Genomic DNA, 27,017 nt, shown 5'->3' with positions numbered 1-27,017 from the left:
TTGTTCTGTGCTGAACAATATGGCAGTGTAAGGTGCAGAAATGTTCTTCATTCGTGGTGTTTTTTGACTTGTGCTAAAAGTCCAAAGCAAAAACAACTCCGCTCTTGTGAAACTGAGTGGGATGTCATGGTGAACGACTCAAGACAGGAAGCAGTCAGCCTGCTGTCAGTCAACTGTGGCACCACGGTAACTGATAACAAGCGGACTGTGGGACTTTTGAGCCTGAGCGTGTTTTTAAACTTGTTCAGTTCAGTTCCTTAAACTGAAGACATCGCTGCTTTTAGTTTTGATTTGACAATAGCTCTGGGGCAACAGGTTGCTCTGGGTCCTGGGTTTCAATATGTGTAACCTTTGCAAAGGAGGTTCTGTTTTCATTGTGGTTTGTTTGTAGTCCATCTATTTGTTGATAACCAGAAGGTTTCTAGAATCTATTTTCAACAAAAATTCCTACTAAGAAATGATATAATACAGAGTGTTTATCAACGAGCTTTAGAGGTGCTGATAGGCAGACAGGCCAGCTGATTTCACCTGTTTTCTGTCTTACTGCTAAGCTTACTGCTGCTAGCTCCATATTTAGTGTACAGATTTTAGAATAATATTAATCTTCTCCTCTATATCTTTAAATAAATGGAATATTTTTTATTCCAAAAAGGTCAAACAATTCATTTAAATGTGTCTTTTAAACAAGATGGCATGTACTTGACCTAGATAACAATTCACCAAAGTTACATTAATTGTTTGTCTGGAGCTTTCCATTGCTTCGCACAATCTTGCTAAAGAAATGGAATCACAAAGTAGTATAACAATTGAAGAAATAATATTACCTTTTACAGTTAAGTGGTATTGAACAAGTACTAGGATACTTGAGTCACAAAGTAACAGAAACACAAAGACATAAACCCCTAACAATCACATTATTATTAATTTTGTGGTGAAATTGTTTTGCTTGTATTTTTTTTAAAAGCATCAAGGTTAACTTTTGAGATGCTGGAACAACCAATTTATTGTCATGTTTATTGGACATTTGACAGTGAAACTATACATTGATTCATTTTGTGTCAGTCGACAAATATTCATTTAATTACCATGATTATTGAATACAGACTTAGCTGCATGTGACCTCCTTTCTCCCCCCTCCTCCCTCCTCCTCCTCCTTCTTCTCTGACACACAGAGCTTACTGTATGTTTGCAAAACTTGTTTTCAAACTTGAAACATGCTTCCTGTCCCACGAGGCCCGTTAACACTAGCCGTCAGTAGTTGTGTTAATTCTGTGTCACAGAGCCTTGCAAGCAAGAAGGGAACTCGAGATGCCGACTGGATAAAGTTTGGCGTGCAGCTTGTTTTACTTCCACTTTTTTTTGCCTCTGCAAAGAAAGAAAGAGAGAAGTGGGTGTTGTGTACAGTTAAGGACTTGCTGCTGAATTTCAGCTACTGTTTTCATGTCTTTTCTGAAATTGTTAGGCTCAAACAGACATGAATATGAAGTGAGAGTTGCTCATAGTCCATTTAGGACCTCTTATAATACAGTAGTATAGGAGGGTTAAAAAAGCTGATATCATAGTAAATTATCAAAGGTAAATGTTCAAACAAAAAGTTTTTATATTTGAGTATTACCTACGTTCTCTTCTTCTCCACCACATTTAATCTACGACTACTTAAAACTGCTTCTCAAATTTTACAATTTGCTGGTTTGTTCTTACTTGTTGTGGATTGAATTATTTTGGGCAGTAGGTAACTGTGACGACCATTTCTCACTAGTTTTCGATGTTCAAAAACCAAAAAGTTGACTGTGCCGTCAAACAGTCATTTTTGAAGGGACTACAGAAGTTACCTGGGTTCACTTCGAAGGCGCCAGACTCCATTGACAAAAACGGGCAGTAATAGACCAGGGACTTCTGTGTGTGTTCAATGGAGTCTGGTGGTTCATAGAAAGCATAGATAACCAGAATCAGAATTGCTTTATTCGTGCAGCAGCGGAGAACTTTGCAGCATTACAGCAGCAAAGGTATAGTGCAGAAAAGGTAAAAGGAACAAGAGGGCCTATATATTAAATATAAGGCAAGCACAAGTTATTAGAAATATTGGTTTTCGGTTCCCCTGTAAAAGGCTTTCTGATGGCAAGGTAAATCTAAATCGTACATTTGAGCAGATTTTTTTTGTAGATAAAATATTTTTGTGATCATGTGTATCTTCCGATTATCAAGCCTTAGACTGATCATGTATGTGTTGCTGAAACTTGCTATGAAACTATTTGGATCAGTGGTTGGGCAGAAAAGTGTGAAAACCCATTCCGCCTGTAAATGCATGCATACAATGGCTTTAAATAACAGCCGTACAAGCACATCACAAATGGGCACTGCCCTGGTGAAGGTAATTGTTAGTTGCAGAATCCAGATCCTTCCAGGCAGCTTGTGATTTACTGTACTACATCCTAAATAGAACAAGCTTTGCAGGCTTCACACCTTCCATGATTTCTGACTGCGAAAGGAGGGAAATAATTTGTGCTTCTTGGCTGCAGCTTCTCTCTGTGTTGTGTTCGGAGTCTGGCTCCTGCTTGTCTCTTTTGGTGCAGGAAGATTTTTTGGGGGGAATGTGTGTCCCGCATGTGCCATTAAACCCCCCTATACACACTTTTTGGTCCACCCAGTGGCGTTATTTTTATAATTTGTTTCCGCAAGGGTGCCCACGCAGTCCCAATAACCGGTGGCCTTCAGTCTGCTGCTTCTTCCACCTACAGTTTCCTGCGGGGGCAGCAGTACTGTACAGATACCAAACCACTGCCTTTGTCTATGTGTGATCAATATTTCAGTTGTCGACTTGGTGTTTGCAGCTTTGTCACGTTTCCTCCAAACATGTCCTTTAGTATTATTATTATTATGATTATTTTTATTATTATTATTATTATTATTATTATTATTATTATTATTATTATTATTATTATTATTATTATTATTATTATTATTATTATTATTATTACCATCACTATTTTAGGTTAGGGTTGGTCACCTACAAAATAAAATAAAAACCATCAATCAAACATTCATAAGAGCAAGCAGTTAAACATACATAATAAAACAGTGTAAAAGGATATTTTGAATTAAAAGGAGTAGGCTTGTCTGAATAGATATGTTTTCTGGTGAGATTTGAAAGTGGTAATGGAAGTGGAGTGTTGGATGTCATGAGGCAGAGAGTTCTCAATCAAGTGAATCTACATGTTTGCTTCTTCTTGTGTTTTATATACGATCGGCATCTCAGCCCCTGTTTATGGGCATACATTATTAAAGGTTGCCTCGCCCGAAGCTCTAGTTAAGGCGGTATTCTTTTTTTTTAACTCATACCTGCTCATTCATTCGTCATACTGCACATAAACAAGCTCTGCTGCAGCCTCCCTCCGCCTTCATGCTCAGCAGTCAGCAGCTGATCTCCAGGCTGCAGAGAGCCAGATTTCTTTGTTTAAATTCTGTCCTAAGGCACACCAAACCCTACTCTTCCTCTTGCTATATTCAATTCAAAGGGTTTATTTGTATATGCTCCAGAGGTGCAGCATAGTTTTTGGTAATGGTTGCTTCATCAACAAAACATACAGTTTTTTATGTAAACAGTTTTTATTTAATTTTTAAAAATAGCAACAATTTGAATGATAAACTCTGTATTAAAAAAAAATATGAGAAAAGGCGACGTTCAATGCCAGCTTCTTTTTTAATTTCATGTTTCAATAACATAAACAAAAAAATGCAACGCAAGACAGTAAATAAAAGAAAAACAGAAGAAAACAGATGAGGGCGTTTTATTGAAATCACAAGGAAGAAAATTAGAATCGGGGGATGAAGCCCTCTTTATTATGTCACACAGCACAGAACATACAGTGGAGTTTGACCTCGGCATTTAACCCATCCTAGTTCTAGGAACAGCTGTTGTACAGCTGAACTGGGACCCCTTAGTATCAGTCCACACTTCATATTTTAGGTCTGTTCTGCGACCCTACGATTCCCAGTCCAAGCCTGTACTGAGCCACTGTCGGACAAAAAGTAAAATACTACCTTACCTATATGTAATATCTTAACTAAATTGACAATTATATATTTGCTTAAGTAATTTATCAATATGCCAAATATTTTTCTGCTTAAAGTTTCTAAGGTGGAATATCTAGTTGGTTTTGGACTGTTGGTGGGACAAAAACATGATCACACAGTACCTGTCCTTCACAAAATTGGAGAGATACTTCATTATTTAGTAAATGCTGTCTCAATTTTGGCATGGATTTTTTTTGTCCAAAAACTTAAAAATATATTTTACTTAAAGCAACACAAATGTTCACATTTAAGAAACTTAACTAGCATACATATGACATTTTATTCCAGAAAAAGGACATTATTAAAAGGTAGTCGGATTTTTGGCCTTGCTGTCGCTCCATTTAAACACCCTTAATTACCTACTTTTGTTGGGTAATGTCTCACAGATTTTTTCATTAAAACTACAAACAAACTTTAGAGTTTGAACCAAGCTGTTGTGATGAATGAATATGATCTGAATGTCTATAAACAAAATGCCCTTGTTCGAGGACTGCCATCAGCCTATTTCTTCACCTCTGCACCCTCTTTATCCTTCATCCTCTGCTCCTCCGTCCTTTTGTGTCGATTACATTTGATAGAGCGATTCACTCAGTCCGGCTAATGTGAGGAAAGAGAGGGAAGGGATTCACTTTGCGCTCCTTCTCTGCCAGCTGATGATGATAGACTGCAGGGTAATGGGACACTCTCACGGTATGGCTGGGGGGGATTCCTCCGCTCTGCATCATCGTCTGTCCGCGGGATTTCCTGTAGCACTGCTCTCAGACCGGTTCTTCTCCCTGGAGGCCGTCTCTTTGCAGGGTGTGTCCGTGATGATAAAGAATGTGTCAGATGCTGACAGTAACCCTTATTGCCACTTATTGTATGGGTCAGTTACTGAGGGCTGCAGGAATGCTGCGTCTCCAGGCCGCAGGAAGAAAAAGCTAAAATAAGATAAACACGCTTGACTCTCAAAGGTGACAGGGAATTATGCAAAACTCACACACCTCCCAGCTGTTAGTGTGACTATTAAAGGAGGAGACGTCTTCCTTTTAATAATAGTAATTGTCATACAAGACTGATTGCATTTTTTCAGTGAGTGATACTGACGCTGGTTCACTCTCAAAGAAAGAGAGCTTGGTGCTTTACCATCTGTTATATAAAACTGTAATTAAATGAAGGAACAAAGAAGTTAAAACGGCTCTGGATTAATCTGGATAATACCTATTATCATAGATTTTTGGGGTATTTGGGCCCATCAAAAGTTCCAAGAGCTCAACGTAACAGATTCAGATAGCTTGTTTTTCATTTCAAGCCAATAAAGAGGAAGGATAAAAGCAGCAGATTCTTATTTGGGAAATAAATAAATAAATAATCAACAATCAAAACAGTTGCAGATTTAATATGTTATAGCAAACACATTTAAATGTCTGCCTGTCAGTTCTGTCAGTTTTAGTGTACGTAGAAAAGTGTTTTTGTTTTTGACTTTAGTTACTTTGTTATTATTTGTTGATCTGCCACCATTTTTATTATTGATAATTGGCTGAAAATAAGCTCCCAGAACCTGATATGGCTTGTGTCTTGTTGGGTCTGAGAAACATCATATGCAAAACCAAAGCGTTACGCTTTTGATTGGAAAATTACCAAATGTATTTTTGCAGATGAATTTAATGTCAAATAACTAACTGTTTATCCAACTAGTTGCTTCAGCTCTGATGAACTGTACAAGTAGCTTTTAATATTACATATTGAGCAAGTTAAAAATACCCTCAAGGTTTATCCAGCAAACCCTAAAACATTTCCGTTCACTAATTCATAGGATGAAAAGAAGTCAATCCTCCAAAATCTGGAATATGAATGTCTGCTATTATTCCCAAAAAATGACTCATAAACAATGATAAAAATGTATCTGGGATAATGAACCTATCATGTCGTCCGTACACTACACTCAGGTTTGCATCTGTTTTTGTTTACTGTAAAATGTCCTTGTTAGTAATCGTTGTAGGAAGGCATCAGCCACTGCAAGGGTGTGTTTGATGTTGGTATGTGTGCAGGTGTAGGTGCTCGAGTTACATAATCTCCATCTCACCCCCACACAGTGACGAGGAAGAAGGGGGCAGCTGCCAGCTCCCATCTTATCATTTTCAACCTGCTGAGGCATCTCTTCCTCCTCTCCCTCTCCAAACACTGCCTTTGTTTAGTTTGCTACACTGTGCAGTCCAGACATCAACCTGCTTCCACTGTATGTTGGTGTGCTATATCCACAGCTTGGTCTATACTGACAGACTCACAACTTCAACCTTCCAGTACAGGCAAAAGCATTGTTTTTCAAGCACTGGTCAAATTTATATTTTGTGCTATTTTGCTTTCTTAAAGGGAACATGTGCTTTTTGGGATTTTCCCTTTCCTGTAACGCTTCCATTGTAGTCCTTTGTTTACTTCCGTTACATATTAGCATCACGATGTAACACTCGTGCTTCTATTGGCTAGCGCTCCAAAACCTTGTTTGTGATAGGCCAAGGGGCGGTACATCTCTAAGAAGTTGACCAATAACAACAGAGCTGACCAACTAGCCAATCAGAGCAGACTGTGCTCTGGTTTCAGACAGAGGGTGAAAAGAGGTGCTGCATCAAAGGCAGTATGAGAAAAATAAAGAGCTTTTTGAACATTAAAGCATGGAAACATGTCACACTAGAGGCACAAAATACAAATATGAATCTGAAAGTGAACAGAATATGGCATTGTTTCAGAGGCAAATACGCAATTAGGGGTTTATTTGACTTCCTTTGTCTGTTTGTGATTCTTCCTACATTCACTGGTCAGCTTTAAAATATGCCCCATTAATACAAGTAATCAAGGGAGAATTTACAAGCGGATATTTTCAGAAAAGATTTACCCCCTTTCTTGAAGTGTCTTGCAAAATGTATGGAGTATGAGAATACCAATCTGTTGTTTCAAAAGGTTTCTGTTTCTTATGCTCTGAGCCTGAAATCTCATCTTTAGTAGCACCAAACTTTCAAGTTTCATACTTTTCACTTTTCCTTTTTTACAGATTTTTTTTGGGGCTTATTTTACTTAGAGATAGATGGAATGGAAATAGGGCGAAAGGAAATGGCGTGCAGCAAAGGACAGGGGGTCTGATTCAAATCTGGGCCTCTGCGCTAAGTAGCCTTAGCACATGGCCACTACCATATGATCTATGGCGGTGCCCATCACCTTCAATATCTTCAGATTGTTCTCACAAAGGCCTTTGTTCATATATTATTTATAGCCTGATTTATATTACATATTTTCCCTCAAAACAAGGGAACTTTGATTTGATTTTTAATGTGTTTTGACTGTATTGTTTTATGGAGTGATACAAAGAGATACAAAAGTCTTTATACAGAAGTCTTCATCCAATGTTTGGATTTATGTTCTGAAAATGTATGCACTTAAGATCAGTGTTTTTTGCATATTTCAACATATCATTTAAAACTATGGAACTAAAGAATTCAATGGGGATATTTATTAATTACATTTTCACCTCATTCACCTGTTGTTTCTATTGAACACTTGCTGTTTCTCCTTAGACGGTAAATATTTTTCATCTAAAATGATTTGCTTCAGTGTTTGCATCATGATCCCTGGTGGACGCCGTCTGCCCGCGCTGTCGTCCACCCGCATTGTTCAGGCTTGTTGCTGGTAAACTGGCGTAGTGCCGCGCATACTGATGACACCTCAACCCTCACAGATGCTGTTTTTGCAAAACAACTTGTCTCCCCCCCCCCCTCCGCAACATACATCTTTGCTTCTTGCAGGCAAAACTGGAGGGGGCCCATCTGAAACACGTGAACGCCATGCATATGGACGGAAAGCTGCTGTTGATTGTCGCCATTTGGCATGTTGAGGCCCAGCAGGGCAGGCTGTCGAGGAAAAATATGAATGTGTTACAGGCTGGCAGTGAGGGGAGGAGAGTGTGTGTGGTGCCCGGTGGTTGTCGGCCAACATGCAGAAGATGGCCGGGGGGGGAATGCCAGGGAGATGCAGTTGTGCTGTTTCTTTACGTGAAGTTGCCTCCTCTGTAATATTGTTAGAAGTGGTTTGGTTTATTATCTCAATTTTAGAGGCAAGTTGGCCTCCAGCTCATTAGCATGTGTTTGAAGCTGCTGCTCTGTCTTCACTGATAATTGTCCGTCAGACACCTTAATGGAGTTGAGATGGGATCCACTCCCACTCAGAGACCCCAGCCATCAGGATTGAAAAGCATGCACGTTTTCCTGTGCCGTCATGTCAGTTTGGCCCTCAGGGATCAAATAATCACAATCCGTCCTTGGCAGCGCAGAGAGAGAGGAGTGGGCTGAAAGAGTCAGGGAGGACGGTGGAAGGTGTGGTGGGGGCTGCATTAAAGATTTGTGGTTGTCATGACAGCGACCAGCGAGGAGACTGACTCCCTCGCCCACAAACTCTGCCTTAATTGACGTGTACCCACCCACTCCGGCCCTTCCCAGCCTCATCCTCGCTTATCCCAAGATGTCACGTTGCACTTATGAGAAGATTTCGAGTCGGCCACCTTGAGAAGAACCTTCATCTGCAATTCAGATTTTTGTTCTGCTGTCACATTTGTAGGACGAGCGACAATGCTTTACGAGAGTTATTGGGATCTTCAGGCAGATATAGGACATAACCAGAAGGGTCAGAATATCTTTCTGAATAAAATAAAACGCACATGTTTAAGTAGTGACTCCTTTTCTACTGAATTATGAACGACAGGCCGATGCTTCCTTTGCTTCTTGCTTACAGCGTTCTCAAACCCCTCTGGCAATGTTGTGCTTCGAAGATTCATGTTTTTATTTTTGTGTCATTTGCATTGTGATTTGACTGTGGTACACCGTTAAGTTCTCCTCTTTTGTTTAACACCACACTTGTAAACAGTTTAGCATTAAGCTCTGTTCTTATGTTTAGTATCCCTCTGCTGTGTTTTCCCTCAAATTTCATGCTCATGTTTTTATCAATGCACACATGTTGTCATAAGCGGCAACAAGTGTGCACATCCCTCTTATTGTTTTCCCGTGCTCACACTACAATTACACAGATTTCTTGAGAGTCTCCCAGCCTCCATAGTAAAATATGTAGTGTAATATTACCATGAACAACCCCAACAGCCATAATGAGGGAATATGACCGACCCTATAATCATTCCCTGCTGTCTTAATAACTCCGGCACTGTGCATGGAATATGTATATATATTTTTCCTTTTCTGAGGCTGCCTTGTCCCTTTCCACTGATTTGGGTGTTTCCTGTTATTTTCCATGCCGTGTCATTCAGCATGAGGGGTCTTCTTTGTGGCTAAGAAAAGCAATCCGATCTGTGATAGCTTACACTCGGCTCTCCTACCGCACACAACCGCTAATAGGATTTTTTTTGTGTCAGTAATCACCCACGCCTGTGGGTCTAATACAAGCCATATGTGCCATATGTGCAACTAATACAGCATTAGCTCGTAAAAGATCCACCTCCAAATCTTGTAACCACTAAAACAAGCATTTATTATCTCAAATTGATTTTGCAATAACAGATATTTTGTTGAGGAAGCTGTGAGGTTGAGCCGTGGAAACTACCAGGACAACACAACCTACCTGTTTCCTTTTGTAGAAGGGTTTCACATGAACATGTATATGTAAATAGAGCCCGACAAACAAACCTTCTCCGTCAAAGACATAAACAAACATTCTGCCCTCTCCTCACGAGCCTCGGTTGCTGTGTTTCTGCTGGCAGGGTGCCTTTGTTTTGCTCCACGGCAGCAAAGGGAGGGGTGGGGACACATTATGTAATCTGTGGTGTGTGCCTGGGATACAGAGAGAGATGGGGAAGGGTGTGACTGTAGTAACACACACACACACACACACACACACACACACACACATATGGTGACATAATCTACTGACCTCTTCCGTGGCCCGCTCGGGTCCACCCCCTCCTCCGAGTATTCCCGGCATCACTCTGTGATTTTTGGGAACCACAGAAAAACATCCTCTTTCACCCTCCATTAGCATTTGTGCAATCTTAGACAAAATTGTTACTGTTGGTCCTCGAGGACTCGTCATGCACTGTAATGTCGTGTGCAGGGCAGAGAAGCCACAGAGGGTTTATTTTTCCTTTGAGTTTCCATGGTCGGGGGAGGTATAGACATACTGGGCTTTCTTTAGTAAGCACCCTTTTTCTCTGAGTGTGACACAGACGTACTTTATCGAACTCTGTGTTTTTGTTTTTAGACAAAAAATATTGGCTTGAGCTGAATTTATTTCACATTCTAGACGATGCATAAGAAGAGTGAGAAAAAAAAAATGATTGAGATTATCATAATTGTAACAACAAATGATAACAGTTTGAAGCCGGTATGGCTGCAAAATTTGAGATAAAAATTACTACAATATTATTTTTTAAGTGTATTCAGTTCTGCTGATTATGCTCCTTCCAGAGTACTGTTGGTAATACAACAAATGGTGTGTTGCATTTTTCAAATGAAAAAGAAAATACATTATTTTCAAGATTCTTTTCTACAAAAAAAATTGAACATTGAAGCACAAAATAATAATATTACCTAATCCATTTAAAGAAAATCCCTGAGTGCAATATCTCAGTCTTTCGTGCAGCGCTAATAGCCGTTGTCTAAACTAAAAAGATGCATTTTTGTTTTCAATTAAACTTGAGCTTTGGACGTGCATGCACTCCCACAGTCTGTTGTAATGACCCTGCAGCAGCCTCTACTCCGCTGTGTAAAACCAATTCACGCCATAGTGAGCCAGTGTATGTAATTCATATTGATTACAGAAGCACACTCTGAATACTGCGTCACCTCCCACACATCCGTATGGTTTGTACAGAAACAAGTTCTTCACCTGCTGGATTGTGGGTGATGATTGTAAAGTATAGAAGAATTTCCCCCGAGGGGAGTAAATGGCATTTAAATATGCAAATTAGTCTGTGGGTTAGTGCTCACTCTGTGATAATGAGAATGAACCCTTCATAATGACTAGTTTGCAAACTTTAACCTGTATTTCATACTTACTCGCATTGTTACTTCTGTAAGTGGGTGTGCTTGCATGCTTGTGTTATTGTGTGTGCACACAGGGCTTGCCCCCCCTTCATAATTACAGTATTTTCCATAATGGAATCTCTCTCAGCTATGGAAGAATATCTGTTTTTCATTTGAGAGACCTTCACCCTGCTACAGTCTTGTGGAAAGCATCCCCAGTATCATTGGTTACATTCTGCACTGCCTTCGCTGTGCAGCGAGAGTCTGTGTGCATCTGTGCTGAAAATGGTTTCTCTTCTTGTCTTACAGATAAAATCGAAGAGGCACAGAAAGAGCTTAAAGACCCCAAAGGTTCACAGAAAGGTAAGATATGCTGTTTTATCATGACTAAACAATTTAAAGTAAATGTTTTTATTTAACAGTCAAGTTTTGTTCAATGTTTTCTCTTTCATACAAAGGATTTTTTTGTTTTCTTTATCATCACCTGGTTTAAAGGAATAAAAATAAGCTTTCCAGTAAAACCACAAAATAAATAAATGTAATTCCCTGGCCATAACGTTTTTTTCGTTTGTGGTGCAAGACATAAGAGATAAAAATGTCCTCAACTCTATATTGATTTATGTATTTCACCCTTTAACAAATGCTATATTTACATATTAGCAAAGTTAATAATAACAGTTAGTTGCTGTGTAACATTTGGTTCTTTGCAGCAGCTATCTCCCTTAGTTTGTTTCTGCTTCAGTAAAACTATGTGAAGATAAAGTTGAATTTCACTAATAATCAACAGCTACATTTAATATTTGTTGTGGCACATTTTTTTTAATATCTTTTGTCATAATGTGCTCTTGTTTATTTCGTTGGCAGTGACCTACTATAACTGTACATTTCAATTCACATGTCACATTCTGCAGAAGGTTAAATGATAACACTGCAGATAATAATTGCTTTACAGATTGTAATGCATAAGATATTGTATGGCTTTATAAATGTTGTTCTTTTGTCAATTTGGCATGTGACTAAATTAAAAAAGAACAGCCAGTTTGGTCAAACCCAAGCAGCTTCATTATGTCTGTTCAAGCTTAGTGAAACTTGTCACTGCAAAATTTGACTTTTTACAACAATTTTACAAAAAAAAAAAAACAGGCTTTCATTATATCATCCACTGTAACTGAGATTTTGTGGAGACTCTAAATGGAAAGTAGCACAAATAAGAATATCTCAATCCTCTCTCAGGGTAAGGCCTGCCAGGAAAAGGTTAATCTGCTTTTAAGAAAGAAGTTAATTCTGTCAGTATCTCTCTCCGCTTAATCTTTCAGGCACGGTTTTGATTTTATATTAAATATCCTATCTTCATATTGTTACTCACTATTAGAGAATGGAGGAAAACGTACAGTATATCAGGACAGAGGAAATTTGCTGATTGGATGATTTTAATTTTTATCTGACAGCTTTTTCTAACAATAAAAGTTACAGCTGTGTAAGGGACAAATGTAGCGTGCTTATGAATTACTTTTAATGACTGAAGATTTCTGGGGAATTCATAGCTTCTGTTTTTTCAGAATCGCCTAATTGTGACTAGGAAAACTAATTGTTTTCCCATGTCTTTCAGAATTAATTCATACAAATTTGTTTCTTTGTAAAACGCATTATCAAAGACCACAGGGTCTGCTTTAAAGGCGTGTTTCATTGGTTGTGTGCTGCTTTAAAACAGTTGCGTGTTTGTGTAGAGAATGGATTAACTTGCGTAAAGACGAGGCGTTACTCAATCTAATTATACTAGAGACCTTGGAAGAACCCTGACCTCATCTTGGGAAATACCTACACAAGCCAGGAAACTGTGACAGGGCACTGTTAAAACCGTATGCAACATGTCCTTAAAAACACATGCCTGAATATGTATGCTAGGCCAACCCAACTAATGGGACAACATGGTATGGGTGCGCCCTTTTAAAAAAACATTGCTCCTTTTATAATTGGAATGCAGTTTTGAAAGCACTTGCATTTTCTGATCAAAGGAGCCTCCATACGTCAACAATGTTATGTAATGAAGCGTGGGCGTCTTTGCTATTAGTCACACCGAAAATAAATAAAAAGTAAGGATGATGTGTCTTAATTATGAAATACATTGTGATCCAATTTCAACAAAAGAAGTTAATTATATCAATACAAAATAAGGATTAAAGGTGTTCAACTTTACAGAAACATTTTCAGAAATTCCATGAGAAGGTTATGCTTTTTATCTTTAAGTGTTCTTTACATAGTCAAGTTTCACACGAATTAGGAGCTCGTGTATAAAAATAAAACTTGCTGTTATTGAAATAGCACTAGAAAACTGTGACTAAAACTTGACAATAAGAGTCATTAGACTTGGTAATTGAACAGTTGATGCTTATCAATGTCCGAGATTTAAACATATGTTTTTAAAAAATGTTATAAAGATATAATTAAAATATGACTGATTATAGATGAGGGTTATATAATTAACTAATCAAAAAATGACATGCTATTGCTTTGGTAAGTGCTGTGCTGTCTGTTCTCAACTGCTTGACTACATTGAAAAAAGACATTCATTTTAAATTCAATGTAAAAAAAAATGTCGATCCCCATGTAAAATAAAATATGTTAGAATTGTCTACACTCTCTAGTATTTAATTAAGTGCTATTAGTTTCAGAAGATAATAAGGACATTTCAACAACTCCACACAGGGATTATTATTCATTATCACTGAGAGGATTTTGAGCTTATTCTGCCCTTATGGTTAATTGTTGGGAACAGTTTGTAGAAAGATGATGTTATACCAACTGTGTCTCTTTCTTCCACAGGGATATCTGAAAGCAGTCGGAGAAATGCAGATAATATAAAAGGCCTGAAGAGGAAAAAGGTTGTGGCAGAAAATCGGCTAGAAAAAATTCCCAAATCTCCGGTGAAGAAGCCACTGCAGTTAAAAACACCTGAAACTGCACTCCACGGAGCATCGTCCAAGGAAACTAAGCCTTCTTCTTGTTGCTCTTCCTCTAACAGTCCTTCCCATAATCCTTCAGCATTGCCAGGTGGGAACAAAGACCCACAATATGCCCAACCAGTTGCAGCATCCCTTCACAAGGGGTCATCTTCCACCGACATTGAAAGGCTAAAGCTGGAAGAAACATCATCTAGGCCTTCATCACTTGAGCTTGTTGATGGTGAAGGGAGCTCGTTGATTAAAGTGTCTCAATCCAAAGACAGCACCAGCAGAAACCCCAGCTTTGAAGGAGATCCTTACCACAGCAGTGCTTCGCTTGATGTTCTTCTTCAGGCCATGGAGCCTGACTTTAGTACACTGGCTGAGAGGAAAAGCTCTTTGCAAGTCACAGCCATTGAAAAATCAGCTTCTATCCTTAATTCCCAATATAGTGGTGATTTAACAACAATGCCAGCTGTTAACGTTGCTGTCCAGAGCCAACCTTCCCATATGCAGACCTATTATATTGACAAGCAAGGCAACTTTATTGGCATTGCAGCACAAATACAGGGAAATGTGCAGACATCTACACAGGGTACTCCAATGCAGTCCTCTCCACTTACTACACCACATTTTATGCCTGTTGCTTCAAATCCAGAAAAGCCCAGCTTGCACATGAGCTTTAATACTGGACCATCCACTATTACCCATGCACCTGTTCCCTCAGGCTGTAATGCATTGCCACAAAGCCAGCCTCCAGTTGTCCACACGTGCCAGTCCCTTTCAGCAACAGTTCCCAGCACCATTCAGGTCCCAGTTACACCTGGCAGCAACCAAATCCAGATGACCACTGTAATGAACTTTGGTGCTGACCAGGTTTCCAAGGACCAGAAGCCTAAGAAGCCCGGAAAGTATGTGTGTGAATACTGTAGTCGGGCATGTGCAAAACCCAGCGTGCTGCTCAAACACATCAGGTCTCACACAGGAGAAAGGCCATACCCGTGTGTTACTTGTGGCTTTTCTTTCAAAACTAAGAGCAACCTGTACAAGCACAAGAAATCACACGCTCATGCTATAAAACTGGGTCTGATTGCACGCTCTGAATCTGGAGGTGGCTCGCTCTCTCAAGAATCTGACAAAGCCCTAGGGACACATTCGGAGGCGGAAGACAGTGGGGACAGTGATGAGGATGGTAGCACTGCAGACCTGGACCCTGACTCGTCACAGAGCAGTGTGGCAGCTTTGTCCGAAAATAGTTTACAGAGTGCAGGTACAACCCAAGCAAGCCACGGGGAAGAGGACTCATCAGCTTTGTTTGAGTCAATTAAACCAACTTCCAGTCAGAGGGACCATGAGCCCAAAGTAACAGCTCCACTTCCAAAAGTTGTTGTATACCCAGTTAATGTCTCCCCTCTGAGGGCAGATAGCCCAAGAGTTACATGTGCAGCACCTGAGCAAGCAGCCTCACAACGGCAACGAGAGTTCCAGACAGCCAACATGAGATCAAGCATCACAGTCCTGTCATCTCTTAAAGAGGTGGACGGTACAAATCTTTCGCTGGATATTGTGAGTGAAGATGAAGACCATCAGTGCAAGTCTCCCCTGTTAGGTGGACATGCTCAACTTCAGAGGCAACAAGCAACAGAGTTTTCCCAACAGCAGCAGATAAAATGTCTACTAAGCCCTCGCAGTTTGGGAAGTACCGATTCTGGCTACTTCTCACGTTCTGAAAGTGCTGACCAGGCAATGAGTCCACCCAGCCCATTTGTTAAGATAAGTCCTCCGGTGGACATTGACATTGCGAAGAATACGCTTCCCAATGTCCCTCCTGTGGTTGCAACAGTAATGCATTTAGCAAGTGACCAAAAGCCACATGCCACAGAAGGACAGATGCGTCCACCGTTAGAAGTCAGGGCACTCTCTCTGGAAGAACGCATTTCAAAATTGATATCTGATAATGAGGCAGTAGTTGACAACAAGCAACTGGACAGTGTAAAGCCAAGGAGGACATCTCTATCAAGGAGAGGTAGCATAGACTCTCCTAAATCTTACATATTTAAAGACTCTTTTCAGTTTGATCTCAAACCAATGGGAAGAAGGTCAAGTTCCAGCTCAGATATTCCCAAGTCTCCCTTCACTCCCACAGATAAATCAAAGCCAGTATTTCTCCTCTCTGTACCTTCTCAATACCCACCAATGGATTGTTTACCAATAACAAGAAGTAATTCAATGCCTACTACACCAGGACACTCAGCTCTTCCTCTTAACGTTGCCCCCCTCCCCCACCCTCTGAGAATTTGTCAGTCTTTTGATGACAAAATTAGTTCGTATAGTGATGATGTATTTTCATCAGCCCCATCAACCCCAAATCAAGCAATACATTCTCGCACCTTAGTCAGACAAGCAGCAGTGGAGGACTTTTCCACAAGTGAGGGGCATGGCCTCCCTACTGTTCGCTCCATGGATGAGGGCTATCATGGTCAAAGTAGTTCCATAGAGCTGATGCAAAGAAGCAGATCTTTCGAGCACAGTCAAGACAGAAACAGAAAGCCTCAGCAAAATAAAGGCACAATGTATGAGTGTGAAACATGTCGTAATCGGTACAGAAAGTTAGAGAATTTTGAAACTCACAAGAAATTCTACTGCTCTGAGCTTCACGGTCCAAAAAACAAGCCAATCCCAGTTAAAGAAGCTGATCAAGATGTTTTTCATGGTAACATAATGCAGCCCATAGTCCCCAGATCAACTAGTGGCTCAGGGATGCTTGATCAACAGACATCCATTAGGAAGAGAAGGAAAATGAAAAGTGTAGGAGATGAGGATGATCAATCTCCTACTGACACCAATCCACCTTGTTCTGTTAGTTTTGAGCTACCATCAGCCCTGACAAGTCAAACGTTTTCTCAGCATGCTGTAATAGACATACAGCCAAAAAATAACCAGTCAAAGCTACATCAGATTCAGCTCATAGCAAGAGGTATTAACGCTTCAGATTCTAGACTGTCACCTATTCGAGAGACCCAAATCATCACTTCTACTAAAGGAGAGTTGCACAGACAGGGCAGTGGTACTTCTGTCATTAGACACACCAACTCTCTAAGCCGACCAAATTCATTTGAGACTGAATCTATTGACAGGGCCTCTCCTGTTGATATTGAGAAGGATCCCCTCAACAAGCACAAAACCGATTCAACAGCAAATGTATCATCTGATGGCTACCATGACAAAATGTCTCATTCCAAGAGTGTTGACTATGGCAAACAAATGAAGGAACAATGCACTGATGCTGCAGTAGAAGCAGTTGGTGAAAACTCTGCTCCTGTCCATCAGTCTCGTCTGGTTCGGCAAAATAACATCCAAGTTCCTGAGATTCTGGTCACAGAGGAACCTGACAGAGATCATGACACGCAGACTACTGAGCCAGCAGATAAGCCTCAGGATCAGTTCAGTTGGCCTCAGAGAAGTGAGAGCTTGTCTAAAGTACCAGCAGAGAAACTCCCGCCAAAAAAGAAAAGGATTCGTCTAGCTCAAATGGAGCACTCCTCAGGTGAATCCAGTTTTGAGTCCAGCCTCTCGCGAAGCCTCAGCAGGGACAGTAGTCTTTCTCGTTGTTCGAGCATCTCTGCTTCTTTTGAAAGAGATGAGCCATCTAGGTCAGAGAGCCCTTCTAGAGGGGAGTGTGTCAGCAAAATTACAGAGCCTTCCCAATGTTTGCCAACAGCCTTCAACACCCTTGGTGTGCCTGGAATGAGGCGTGCCGCATCTGAACAAATTACTTGTACTCAACCCTCTGTGGAGATTTCCTGTGACTACCGTAGCAAGTCCTTCGACTGTGGCAATGTATCTCCTAGCAGATCTCTTTCACCTGCTGGCCAGCCTAAAAGTGGACAAGTCTCCCAGGTTACCCAGGTGCCACTTATTGAAAGAAGACGGGGGCCATTAGTTCGCCAAATGTCTTTAAAGATTGGCCCTGAAAGTCAGCAACCTGTTCGAAAAGCTGTCATACCTCTAGATAAACCTCCTATTACAAATGTTAGCTCTTTAACTCAGAATAGACCCCAGCAGATTCACATAGCCAATAGGCGCATCATGGCTCAGCCTTTTATCTTGCATCCTCGGGAAGCACCTTTGCAAAAGAATGAGCAAGTGGTGCAAAGTATTCATTTGGGTAGCCCAAATCAGCAGCCTCAAGTTCATGGCCTTCCACACCCTTGGCACCAAACATCAAGAGTTCAAGTATGCCATAAATTACAACAACCGTTGAGCCAGATCTTAATCTGTCGGGAAAATGTCCCAAACAAACCACCCGACTCTGAAGAGAAGAAAAGTTTTGTGCCCAAATACCAATTGCAGTGTCCATCTCTGAGAGCAAGCCAGACATTTCCATTCTCCAGTACACAGGGAACAGCCTTGCCAGTTTTAACAATACCCATTGCCAATCCAATTTTGAGCATTACAAAATCATCAGATGTACTCCAAAATGTATACATTGGTCAACCCACTCAACAAGCCTCTGAGATTAAGACACAGACTGTTGTTTTGTCAGTTGAACAGCACAGGGCCTCATTTGATCAGACCCATGCTTGTGCTATACCATTGCCACAGATCCTGATAACTCATGAGCAGATGTATCATCCTCCCTCTTTGTCCAATAAGAATTGCCTCTCATCAACTCACAGTGTAGAGAATGATACTCGTGCTGTAACAACTGCAAAGAAGGATGCCTCTAAAACTCAAATACTAAGCACTCATAAAAATGCTGGAGAACGAGCACCTTCTCTTGGGTCCTTACATTGCACACAGAAACTGGCATCAGTGACTCTATGCCCACAGCAGGAACCCACTGCCTCCAGTAAACGAATGCTGTCACCAGCCAATAGCTTGGACATCTACATGGAAAAGCACCAAAAACGAGCTAAGGATGAGCATGGTGTGGCCTGCCTAACTGACGGCAGGTCAGTCAATTATCTTAATTCTAAGATGTCGGAGGTTACCCGCCAGAGGAAGCTAACACTTGTTAGGCAGGTTTGCACAACTGAACCGGTGGACAGTCCCATTGAGACTGAGGCCCCACCTCTGCCGCAGGATAACACAGATGGGGAGAAAGACTCACAGGCTACTGATGATGTTAAGCCTATGTCGCCTGACAGTGTTGGACTGAATAAAGACACAACGGCTGTTATTCATGAGGAGGCTGGTCCTGCCCTGAATCCTACGACTGGTGGCCAGGGAACCTCCATCCCAGCTTATAACACTCTGAAGCTCCAAGAGAAAGCTGAGGAACAAAGATGGACTCCTTCTAAATCTCTTATAAGGCCTTCCAGCTTCCACGGTGGTCAGGTGAAACTGACCACATCTGTGTCTGTGGTTAACACAAAAGATAGTCATCGCCTGTCTTTTCCAAGCCTGAAAACTGCCACGACTTTCACATGGTGTTTCTTGATGAAGAGGAAACCTCTTCATGTTCCTCAGACTGACCTGAAGACTTCAGCATATGCCGTATGGACTGTCAGCCCCAACAACCATAACCCGCTTGGGTTGCCAACCAAGGTGGTCATGTCTCTGTTTGACTCCAAGCAGACATCCAAGAAAATACACTACACCTCGGCCATCAAAACTAGCGGGAAATCTGACATCTTGTCTTATTCAACCAAGCTGAAAGATGTCATGCCCAGGGTAAGAGCTAATCCAAGTGATATCTTTTTAGATGCTCTTATTCTACTAACTTGTTTCTTAAATCCCCCAAAATGAATACATCAATGACTTTTTCTCTTTCTGCAGGTACCAATAACCCAAAAGTCTTTATCAGTTGAAACAAGATGTAAAGTGCTACCAGAAACTCAGGCCAGCAACGAGTCAGAAAAGGAAGCGGCCTCTAAAACAGAACCAAGACGGATCAAAATATTCGATGGCGGGTATGATTGAAAAGCAAAAAAATACTTAATAATACAATTATAGGAGAATCAACTTTATATTATACAGCAATAAGAAATACTATTTGTTTGGTAAGCCTTGGTACTTTTGCAACCCACAGGTACAAATCTAATGAAGAATATATTTACGTACGTGGGCGTGGACGCGGTAAATACATCTGTGAGGAATGTGGGATCCGCTGCAAGAAGCCAAGCATGCTACGCAAACACATCCGCACCCACTCAGATGTCCGGCCATACCACTGTGTCCACTGCAATTTCTCCTTCAAGACGAAAGGTGAGACAGCAGTAGATAATCAGTCTAAAGCCACTGCACCTTTACTTGCTTTCATATATAATGATATGATAAAGACGCTTTTATCGATTAGCCCATCAACCAAAACGTTTCACATCCTTTATTAATTGTCTTTCTTAAATGCAACAAAGAGGTATGAAAGTGTCAAAAGTTATGCAAAAATCTAAATGATAATTAATAAATAATAAAGTACAGTACATGTAATGGTAAGATGTTTACCGTATACGAGATTTTGTCAAAGTCCCACTTTTATTGAATTTTAATATATTGCACTGCATGATGTGGTTCTAAATTACTGAAAATATACAGCCGCGGAAAAAAACAAGAGACCACTTCAGCATTGTAATTTTCTTCAGCAATTAAAATGTCTTTGAGTTAAATGATTTTCAGTTTTTTTTATTGTATTTTTCTCTGTGTTGGAATTCAACAAACACTGCAATGTCTGCCATACATGTAGAGAGAAAGACTTAAAAACATCCCGGAGCTGTATATTGCATGATGAATATGCTTACATGAATTTTAAAATTGTTTTACGACACTGATTTAACATAGGTTTTCCTCACAATTCACATTTGAGACGGTATATTTTTATCAGTAAAACTTTTCCTTTTATAAAATTAACGATGTTGTTTTTCCTTCTCTTAAACCAAGACAGTATGATTCACCGTTTTCTATCGAACTTGCCTACCCACGCCACACTGCAGAACAGTACTCGATGTCAGAGCAACCCACGTTCATTTAAAAATGTCTTTATCAGTTACTCACCCTGTACATACAGCTTGCCCAAAGACTGCATTCTCTTACATAAAAGTCTTTCTGTGCTATTGTTTGAGCTCTACCCACCTGTAAGACCTTCCTGCCTCTCCTCTTGCAGGAAATCTGACCAAGCACATGAAATCCAAGGCCCACAGTAAGAAATGCATAGAGATGGGGGTTCCTGCAGGTCTCATTGAGGATCAGGATGCAGAGGACTCAGGTACAGAAAATACATAAGAATTGTTGTGTTCCAAAAGCTTACTGATCCAAATGAAATATTCTCTGTGATTACACTGTTTTCACGCTTATAAACTTGCCTTTATGCACTTGTTTACCCCATTTGCTTTAGTGTCAAACGATGGGATTGCCCTTCTTTAAATAGTTCCCCTGTTGGTGGCATGAGATATAAAACACAGTTTGTGTCTCTCGCTTTTGCTCTGTTGCCATGTCGATCAATAGCTTCGCCATGGTGTAATTAGAAATTCTAAATGCAGCTTCTTCCTCTGTTAACTCAAAGCGCATGTGGGCGGCATGCACAGCGTTTAGAAAGAGGAAATTGCTGCGTCTAATTTTAGAAAAAAAAGAGAGAGAGAGAGAGGAGCTGCCTGAAAGCATTCTATGGTCTCAGTCTCTTAAGAGCATATTTGTTTTTCCTCCTCTGCCTGCGATGTAGCTCAGGGGCTTATGGTGGTGTAGGGTGTGCAGCACTGCAGCAGCAGCTCAAAACATCGCTGAATTGCGGTGCGTTTTCCAACTGTGTGAAAAAAACCTCTATGATGAAGATAAAAAAGGGATAAATCACACCCCAAGTGAATACATATGCGAATGACTTACTCACACTTGTTTAATCTTAAATTAATAATCAAAACATTTTTTTTTTGCATGCCTCCATGGTGCATAACGGGAAGTATTGATATGCAAATGAAGATTTAGGGAGAAATACTATCAAATAGCCTATCCAACTCAAATGATGACTCATATGTTCTGTAAAAACCACCCAAGTATAGACTTCCTTCTTACATGTTCTCTCATCAGCAGGAGACCGGAGTCAAGTAAGCAGTGCCGACCGCCAGGATTCGGATGGTGACGACTCCGATGGTCCTGATGATGAAGACAATGATGACAACGAGGAAGAAGAGGATGACAGCCAGGCAGAGTCTGGCCTCTCTACCAACCCATCTGTCTCTGCCAGCCCTCAGCACATACCATCCAAGGAGGCTGAGGTCCCTCCTAGCAACCTCCTAGCCCAGATGTCGATCAGCTCAATCTCCCTATCTTTCTCCCAGCCTCCAGCTCCTGAATCCAACACCACAACAGACTCTGTCCCCATGATGAGCCCTGTGTCCCTGAGCAAGCAGATATCTATCTCTGGGTCCTGCTGCATCTCAATGCCACTCCCTTACTCTCCTCCGCCTGTTGCCATCACATCAGACTCCTACACCTCAGACACAGACTCAGTGCACATGATGAGCCCGGTGTCGCCATGCAGGCAGATGTCCGTCGACTACCCTGACTTTGACGTTCCCCCTAGTCCCCCAGTGCCAAGCAAGGGCTCCAAGATAGGCCAGGTAAGACCCATGTATTTTCATTGTGTCTCTCGTCACCGCTCCCCACCCACCTCCTGTCTTTCCTACCTAGGTTTGGTGGGAATGCAATTTAATAAAAAAGGCATAGTTTGTATTTATGAAGTGGGGTTTAATGAGGTCCAAGGTTAGTGTATTACCTAGAGTGGATCGTGAGAGGAGTTGGGAAACTAACAGCAGGGAAGCTTTTGATTTTCAAATGGTGCAAAGCAACTTTTTTTTTTTTACATTTTCATTAGCCCTTATCTCCATCTCCAACCACCATTCATTTCTGTTAAGATTTTTGATTGTCCAATTCTCCAAACTTAGGGTTTTTAACCACAATGTACTGCAGGTAATACACTGACAATGGATTGGAACCTCAACCACTTTGTGGCTTTTCTCAAAATTGTGCCAAAATTAAGTCAATTATTAAATGTGCTCTCTTTTGAACAGGACATCTCCTCTGCACCTCCTGCTGTGGCCAGTGAATCGGGCATTCCTGTGGACCGGGGCACTCAGACTTCCTCTTATGGCTCTCAAGGTCTCATGCACTTTCCCCCACAGGGTCTATCCCAAACCTACGGAACAGAGACCCAGACGCACCTGTTCAGCCACCTTCCCCTGCACTCCCAACAGCCCTCCCGCTCCTCTTACAGCATGGTCCCAGTTGGGGGGATCCAGCTGGTGCCTGCCGGCCTGGCAGCTTACTCCACCTTTGTACCAATCCAGGCTAGCCCCGTCCAGCTCACCATCCCCGCAGTGAGCGTCATTCACAGAAACACAAGTCCGTTACCAGCTCCCAACATTTCCCCCCGTCCAGAGGGCCAGTCAACCCAGCCACTTGTGGTGCAGGAACCAATCAGCAGTGTGTTGCCCTGCTTCCCCTTAGGGCAGGTCACTGGCCTGCAGGCTCAAACGATACAGCCCGTAGGTCTGGAGACACTAAACCTCATGGGGCTGACCAACGCAGGCCTGGCATCCACTCAGCTCATGTCCCAGCAAGGGCTCACCCTCAATGCCACCCTGGGGCTGCAGGTTTTAACTGCTAACCCCACCTCCCAAAGCAGTACCGGCCCCCAGACACACGTCCCAGGTCTGCAAATTGTTAACATCGCCCTGCCTGCCCTCATTCCTTCTCTCAGCCCTCTCTCCACCCTGAGTCCTCATCCTGGGCTCTCAGACAGGCAGGGCAGCCCTGAAGCTCCGGGAGAACAGCCATCTCAAAGTGAACGGAGCTGCATTCGTGCTTCACAACCCCAAGGCAGCAGAGCAGAGCTCACACAGACTGACGAGAGGCATGAAAGGGATAAATCCCCACGGCACCAGCGCTCACCAGCTCCTCAGACCAGAGGAGATGGTGGTAAGGAGTCGACTGTGGATGGAGCTAGTGATCCTGCACCTCCACGACCTCCGCCAGTGACCAGCTGGCAGAAGGTCATCGATGACTATAATGAGGTGTCCAGTGATGATGAAGACAGACTGGTCATTGCCACCTGAAAACCCAACATGGAAAGCTCTTCTTGTTCTCTTTTTGTAATTCTTGTCACTTTGTAAGACTGAAAACACTTTCAGGGGTTTGTTTTGTTGCAAATCACCTTCAAAGCACAGATGCTGACATTCATATTGTATGTGCAATCCTATAATTATAATAATGACCAATCATTTTATTTTTACTTTTTTTGTTGTAAATGTTGTATAGACAATTGTGCCTTTTATGGAGTTTCTTGTTTAGGAACCTGTACATAATTCCTTATAAATTCAGTAGTTGCTTGTGTTTATTTCAGAAAATAGAAGTAAGGAGAGGCAAAAAATGGAGGATATCAATTTTGTTTTTTTCATTCGTAAATTTATGTAATTATAAATGTTGTACTGGTATATGTACATTTCTATGGATTATGGGGCAATGTTTCTGTGTACAGATGTTGTGTTCAACTATTTATTACAATCCATCTAGTGCCCATTATGATTCATAAGTCCATAGGTATGTTCATTATGGTAGCTTTACATTGCTGTATCAATATTCTTAACTGTATCAGTAAAAATTTGTTTACAAACATTAAAGTGTTGTCACTGTATTCTTTACATATTGTCTCGACATATTTGAAGACTTGGTTTGTTTTTATGTAAGGTGTGTTTTTAAAAAAAATCTATTTCACTTATTAAATGTCACATTTAATAATGTGGGTGCCAAATGTCTCATTTCAAATTGATCAGAAATGGACTTGCAACAAAGAACATTCAACATAAAATTAATTGGCAACCATTTTTCAATTTCATGAATGAGTTTACCAACAAAACAGCACCAAAAAGATCACGGGTTTCCAGCTCCTTAAATGTCAATATTTTCTTGTTTTCTTACTGCTTTCTACAAAAACACACATTTGAAAATATCTTTGCTTCATAACGTGCTGATATTTTACAGAATACAAAATAGGAAGAAAAGATTTTGTGTTTTAATTTCTAAAGGTCTGCAAACAAGCTGCCATGATCCATTCCATTATTTTTTAAATACATTTTTAAGTATATTTTTTGTTAAAACACATGACTCAGTAAATCAGAGATATCAATAGTTCATTCACATGCAGCAGCTGTGTAAAATCTGAAAAACGAACACATCATTATCATCATCATCATCATCATCATCATCATCATCATCATGAGTCTAAGGGGTATAGCAGCAAAGATATATTGATAAGTTGTTTACGTTTAAACTAAAAGCCAGCTCGTTTGATATTCAATTTATAGGTTTGGATGATATTTAATAATCAACATTTTCAGATTCCAGCTTCATAAATGTGAGTATTTCAGTTGTCCATTGAGTTGTGGACACAGCACCACATTAAGAACATAATCTCAGGGTTTGGGTAACATTTTATAAACAAACTAAAAGTTGTTGATGAGAAAAGAAATAGACACCCTAAATAGATAAATCTACAGTAATCTATTTAATTGAAAATCACTATCTGCCATTCAAACGAGACATGCTTAATAAATGATTCTATTTATGTTTTTTTATTTTATTTTTTCATTTCTTGAAGAAGGGAGCATGCACTCTCAGAGGAGCAGGACCAAACATAGCAATGTGGCCTTAATGACGGAAACGTCCCTCTCATCTCAAGAGGCTTTACAGTGATATCCTCCTGTGTTCAGCGCATTCAGAAGGTGACTCATCCGTCTACAGTACTGTAAAGCCCCCATCTCTTCACCCCTCCCCCGGCAGTGCTGACTGTGGGTGTAAACTATTGCAAAGCCCACAGAGACCCCTAGAGGACAATAGCTGCTAGTGCTGAGAGAACAAACTGCAGCCCAATGAACTGAAGAGCAAACCAAGAATCCCCAGTGTTACAACTTAGCAGCTGCGTGATTCAACTAGCTAAACATTATAACCAAAGATACCTACACGGATTTACCAATGGACATGGAATGCGTTATGATATATTATACAGTAACTTTCAAAAACAAATCCAAATGAATTGCTATATATGAAATTAAACATAATAACAAATTATTCTTTGACAAGAAAATTCTATTTTATTTTTCAACATATATTAAGACCTTTTTCACATTTTTTAACATGATATAATGTGACTCTTGTAATCATCATTTTGACTTGCTTTACAATGACATTGTTTGTACAATGTTTTCAACATTAAACAAATTTAAATACAAATATTTTCGACATACCATGATGTATTGTTTCTGATATTCAATACGTACTGGAGTGTGACTTTTTTTTTTTTTACATAATATACTACATCAGGTTTTTTTTTTATGCATTTACAATTGAACTATAACCTTTTAATGCGAATTTACAACTAACTACACAATCCCGTTTTTTCCAAAACGTTTTACATTATAAAAGATGTCTTTCTTTTTGATACGTTTGACATGCTATATTCAGATACAGCTCCGGAACAAATTAAGAAACCTCTCCAATTCTATTTCCTTTTTCTATTTCTTAAATCTCAATATCTACATGTATGACAGCCATTCGAGTGTGTGTTGAATTCCAACACAGATACATGTTGTCAGTAGTTTAAAGAACACAATAATACAAAACAAAAAATCACCAATCTTCCCAGAGTTGTATTTTCAATTCTGTCTTTTTAGACTATTTTTAACATTCTATTGTATGTTCTTTTTTCCAGATTTTAGACATCCTACACTATATTTTTTTCGAATATATTTTCAACATGCTGCACTATGTTGTTCATTCAAAATGTGTGACTGGATTTTTGCATTTTTTTCATCAAACTTTACTATGTTTTTTTCCGGATACTGCCACATACTATAGTAGTCTATGCCTTATTTTTTCTACTATTTTTTCTAAATTAAAACTTTTTTCTGAAAATGTACATTTGCAAGATGTGTTGTTTTTTCTAAAACTTTTTTTTTTTAAAACATAACTTTTTTTTGACATAGGATAGAGTGGGATAAGATGATCCAGAGGGTAAATT

At 40.3% G+C, this 27,017-nt stretch overlaps 1 protein-coding gene across 6 annotated transcripts in view; it reads left to right on the top strand.

Moving 5' to 3' along the window:
* Positions 1 to 24,621, top strand: part of hivep1 (HIVEP zinc finger 1) — a 53,431-nt gene extending 28,810 nt beyond the window's left edge. For 5 of the 6 annotated variants that reach the window (XM_063899387.1, XM_063899386.1, XM_063899388.1 and 2 more), the window contains 7 exons: positions 11,379 to 11,432; positions 13,893 to 19,687; positions 19,793 to 19,926; positions 20,046 to 20,221; positions 21,114 to 21,215; positions 22,031 to 22,563; positions 23,014 to 24,621. In XM_063899387.1, coding sequence (XP_063755457.1) covers positions 11,379 to 11,432; positions 13,893 to 19,687; positions 19,793 to 19,926; positions 20,046 to 20,221; positions 21,114 to 21,215; positions 22,031 to 22,563; positions 23,014 to 24,057 — 7,838 coding nt within the window. In that variant the 3' untranslated portion in view covers positions 24,058 to 24,621. The remainder of the gene's footprint in view (positions 1 to 11,378; positions 11,433 to 13,892; positions 19,688 to 19,792; positions 19,927 to 20,045; positions 20,222 to 21,113; positions 21,216 to 22,030; positions 22,564 to 23,013) is intronic. The other variant, XM_063899390.1, reaches the window with a different exon arrangement.
* The last annotated feature ends 2,396 nt before the right edge of the window (positions 24,622 to 27,017 follow it).

Source organism: Eleginops maclovinus, chromosome 13 (genome assembly GCF_036324505.1).
Source record: "Eleginops maclovinus isolate JMC-PN-2008 ecotype Puerto Natales chromosome 13, JC_Emac_rtc_rv5, whole genome shotgun sequence".
NCBI lineage: Eukaryota > Metazoa > Chordata > Actinopteri > Perciformes > Eleginopidae > Eleginops > Eleginops maclovinus.
Note: the sequence above shows the minus strand (reverse complement) of the source record. Positions and strands in the feature narration are given on the sequence as shown.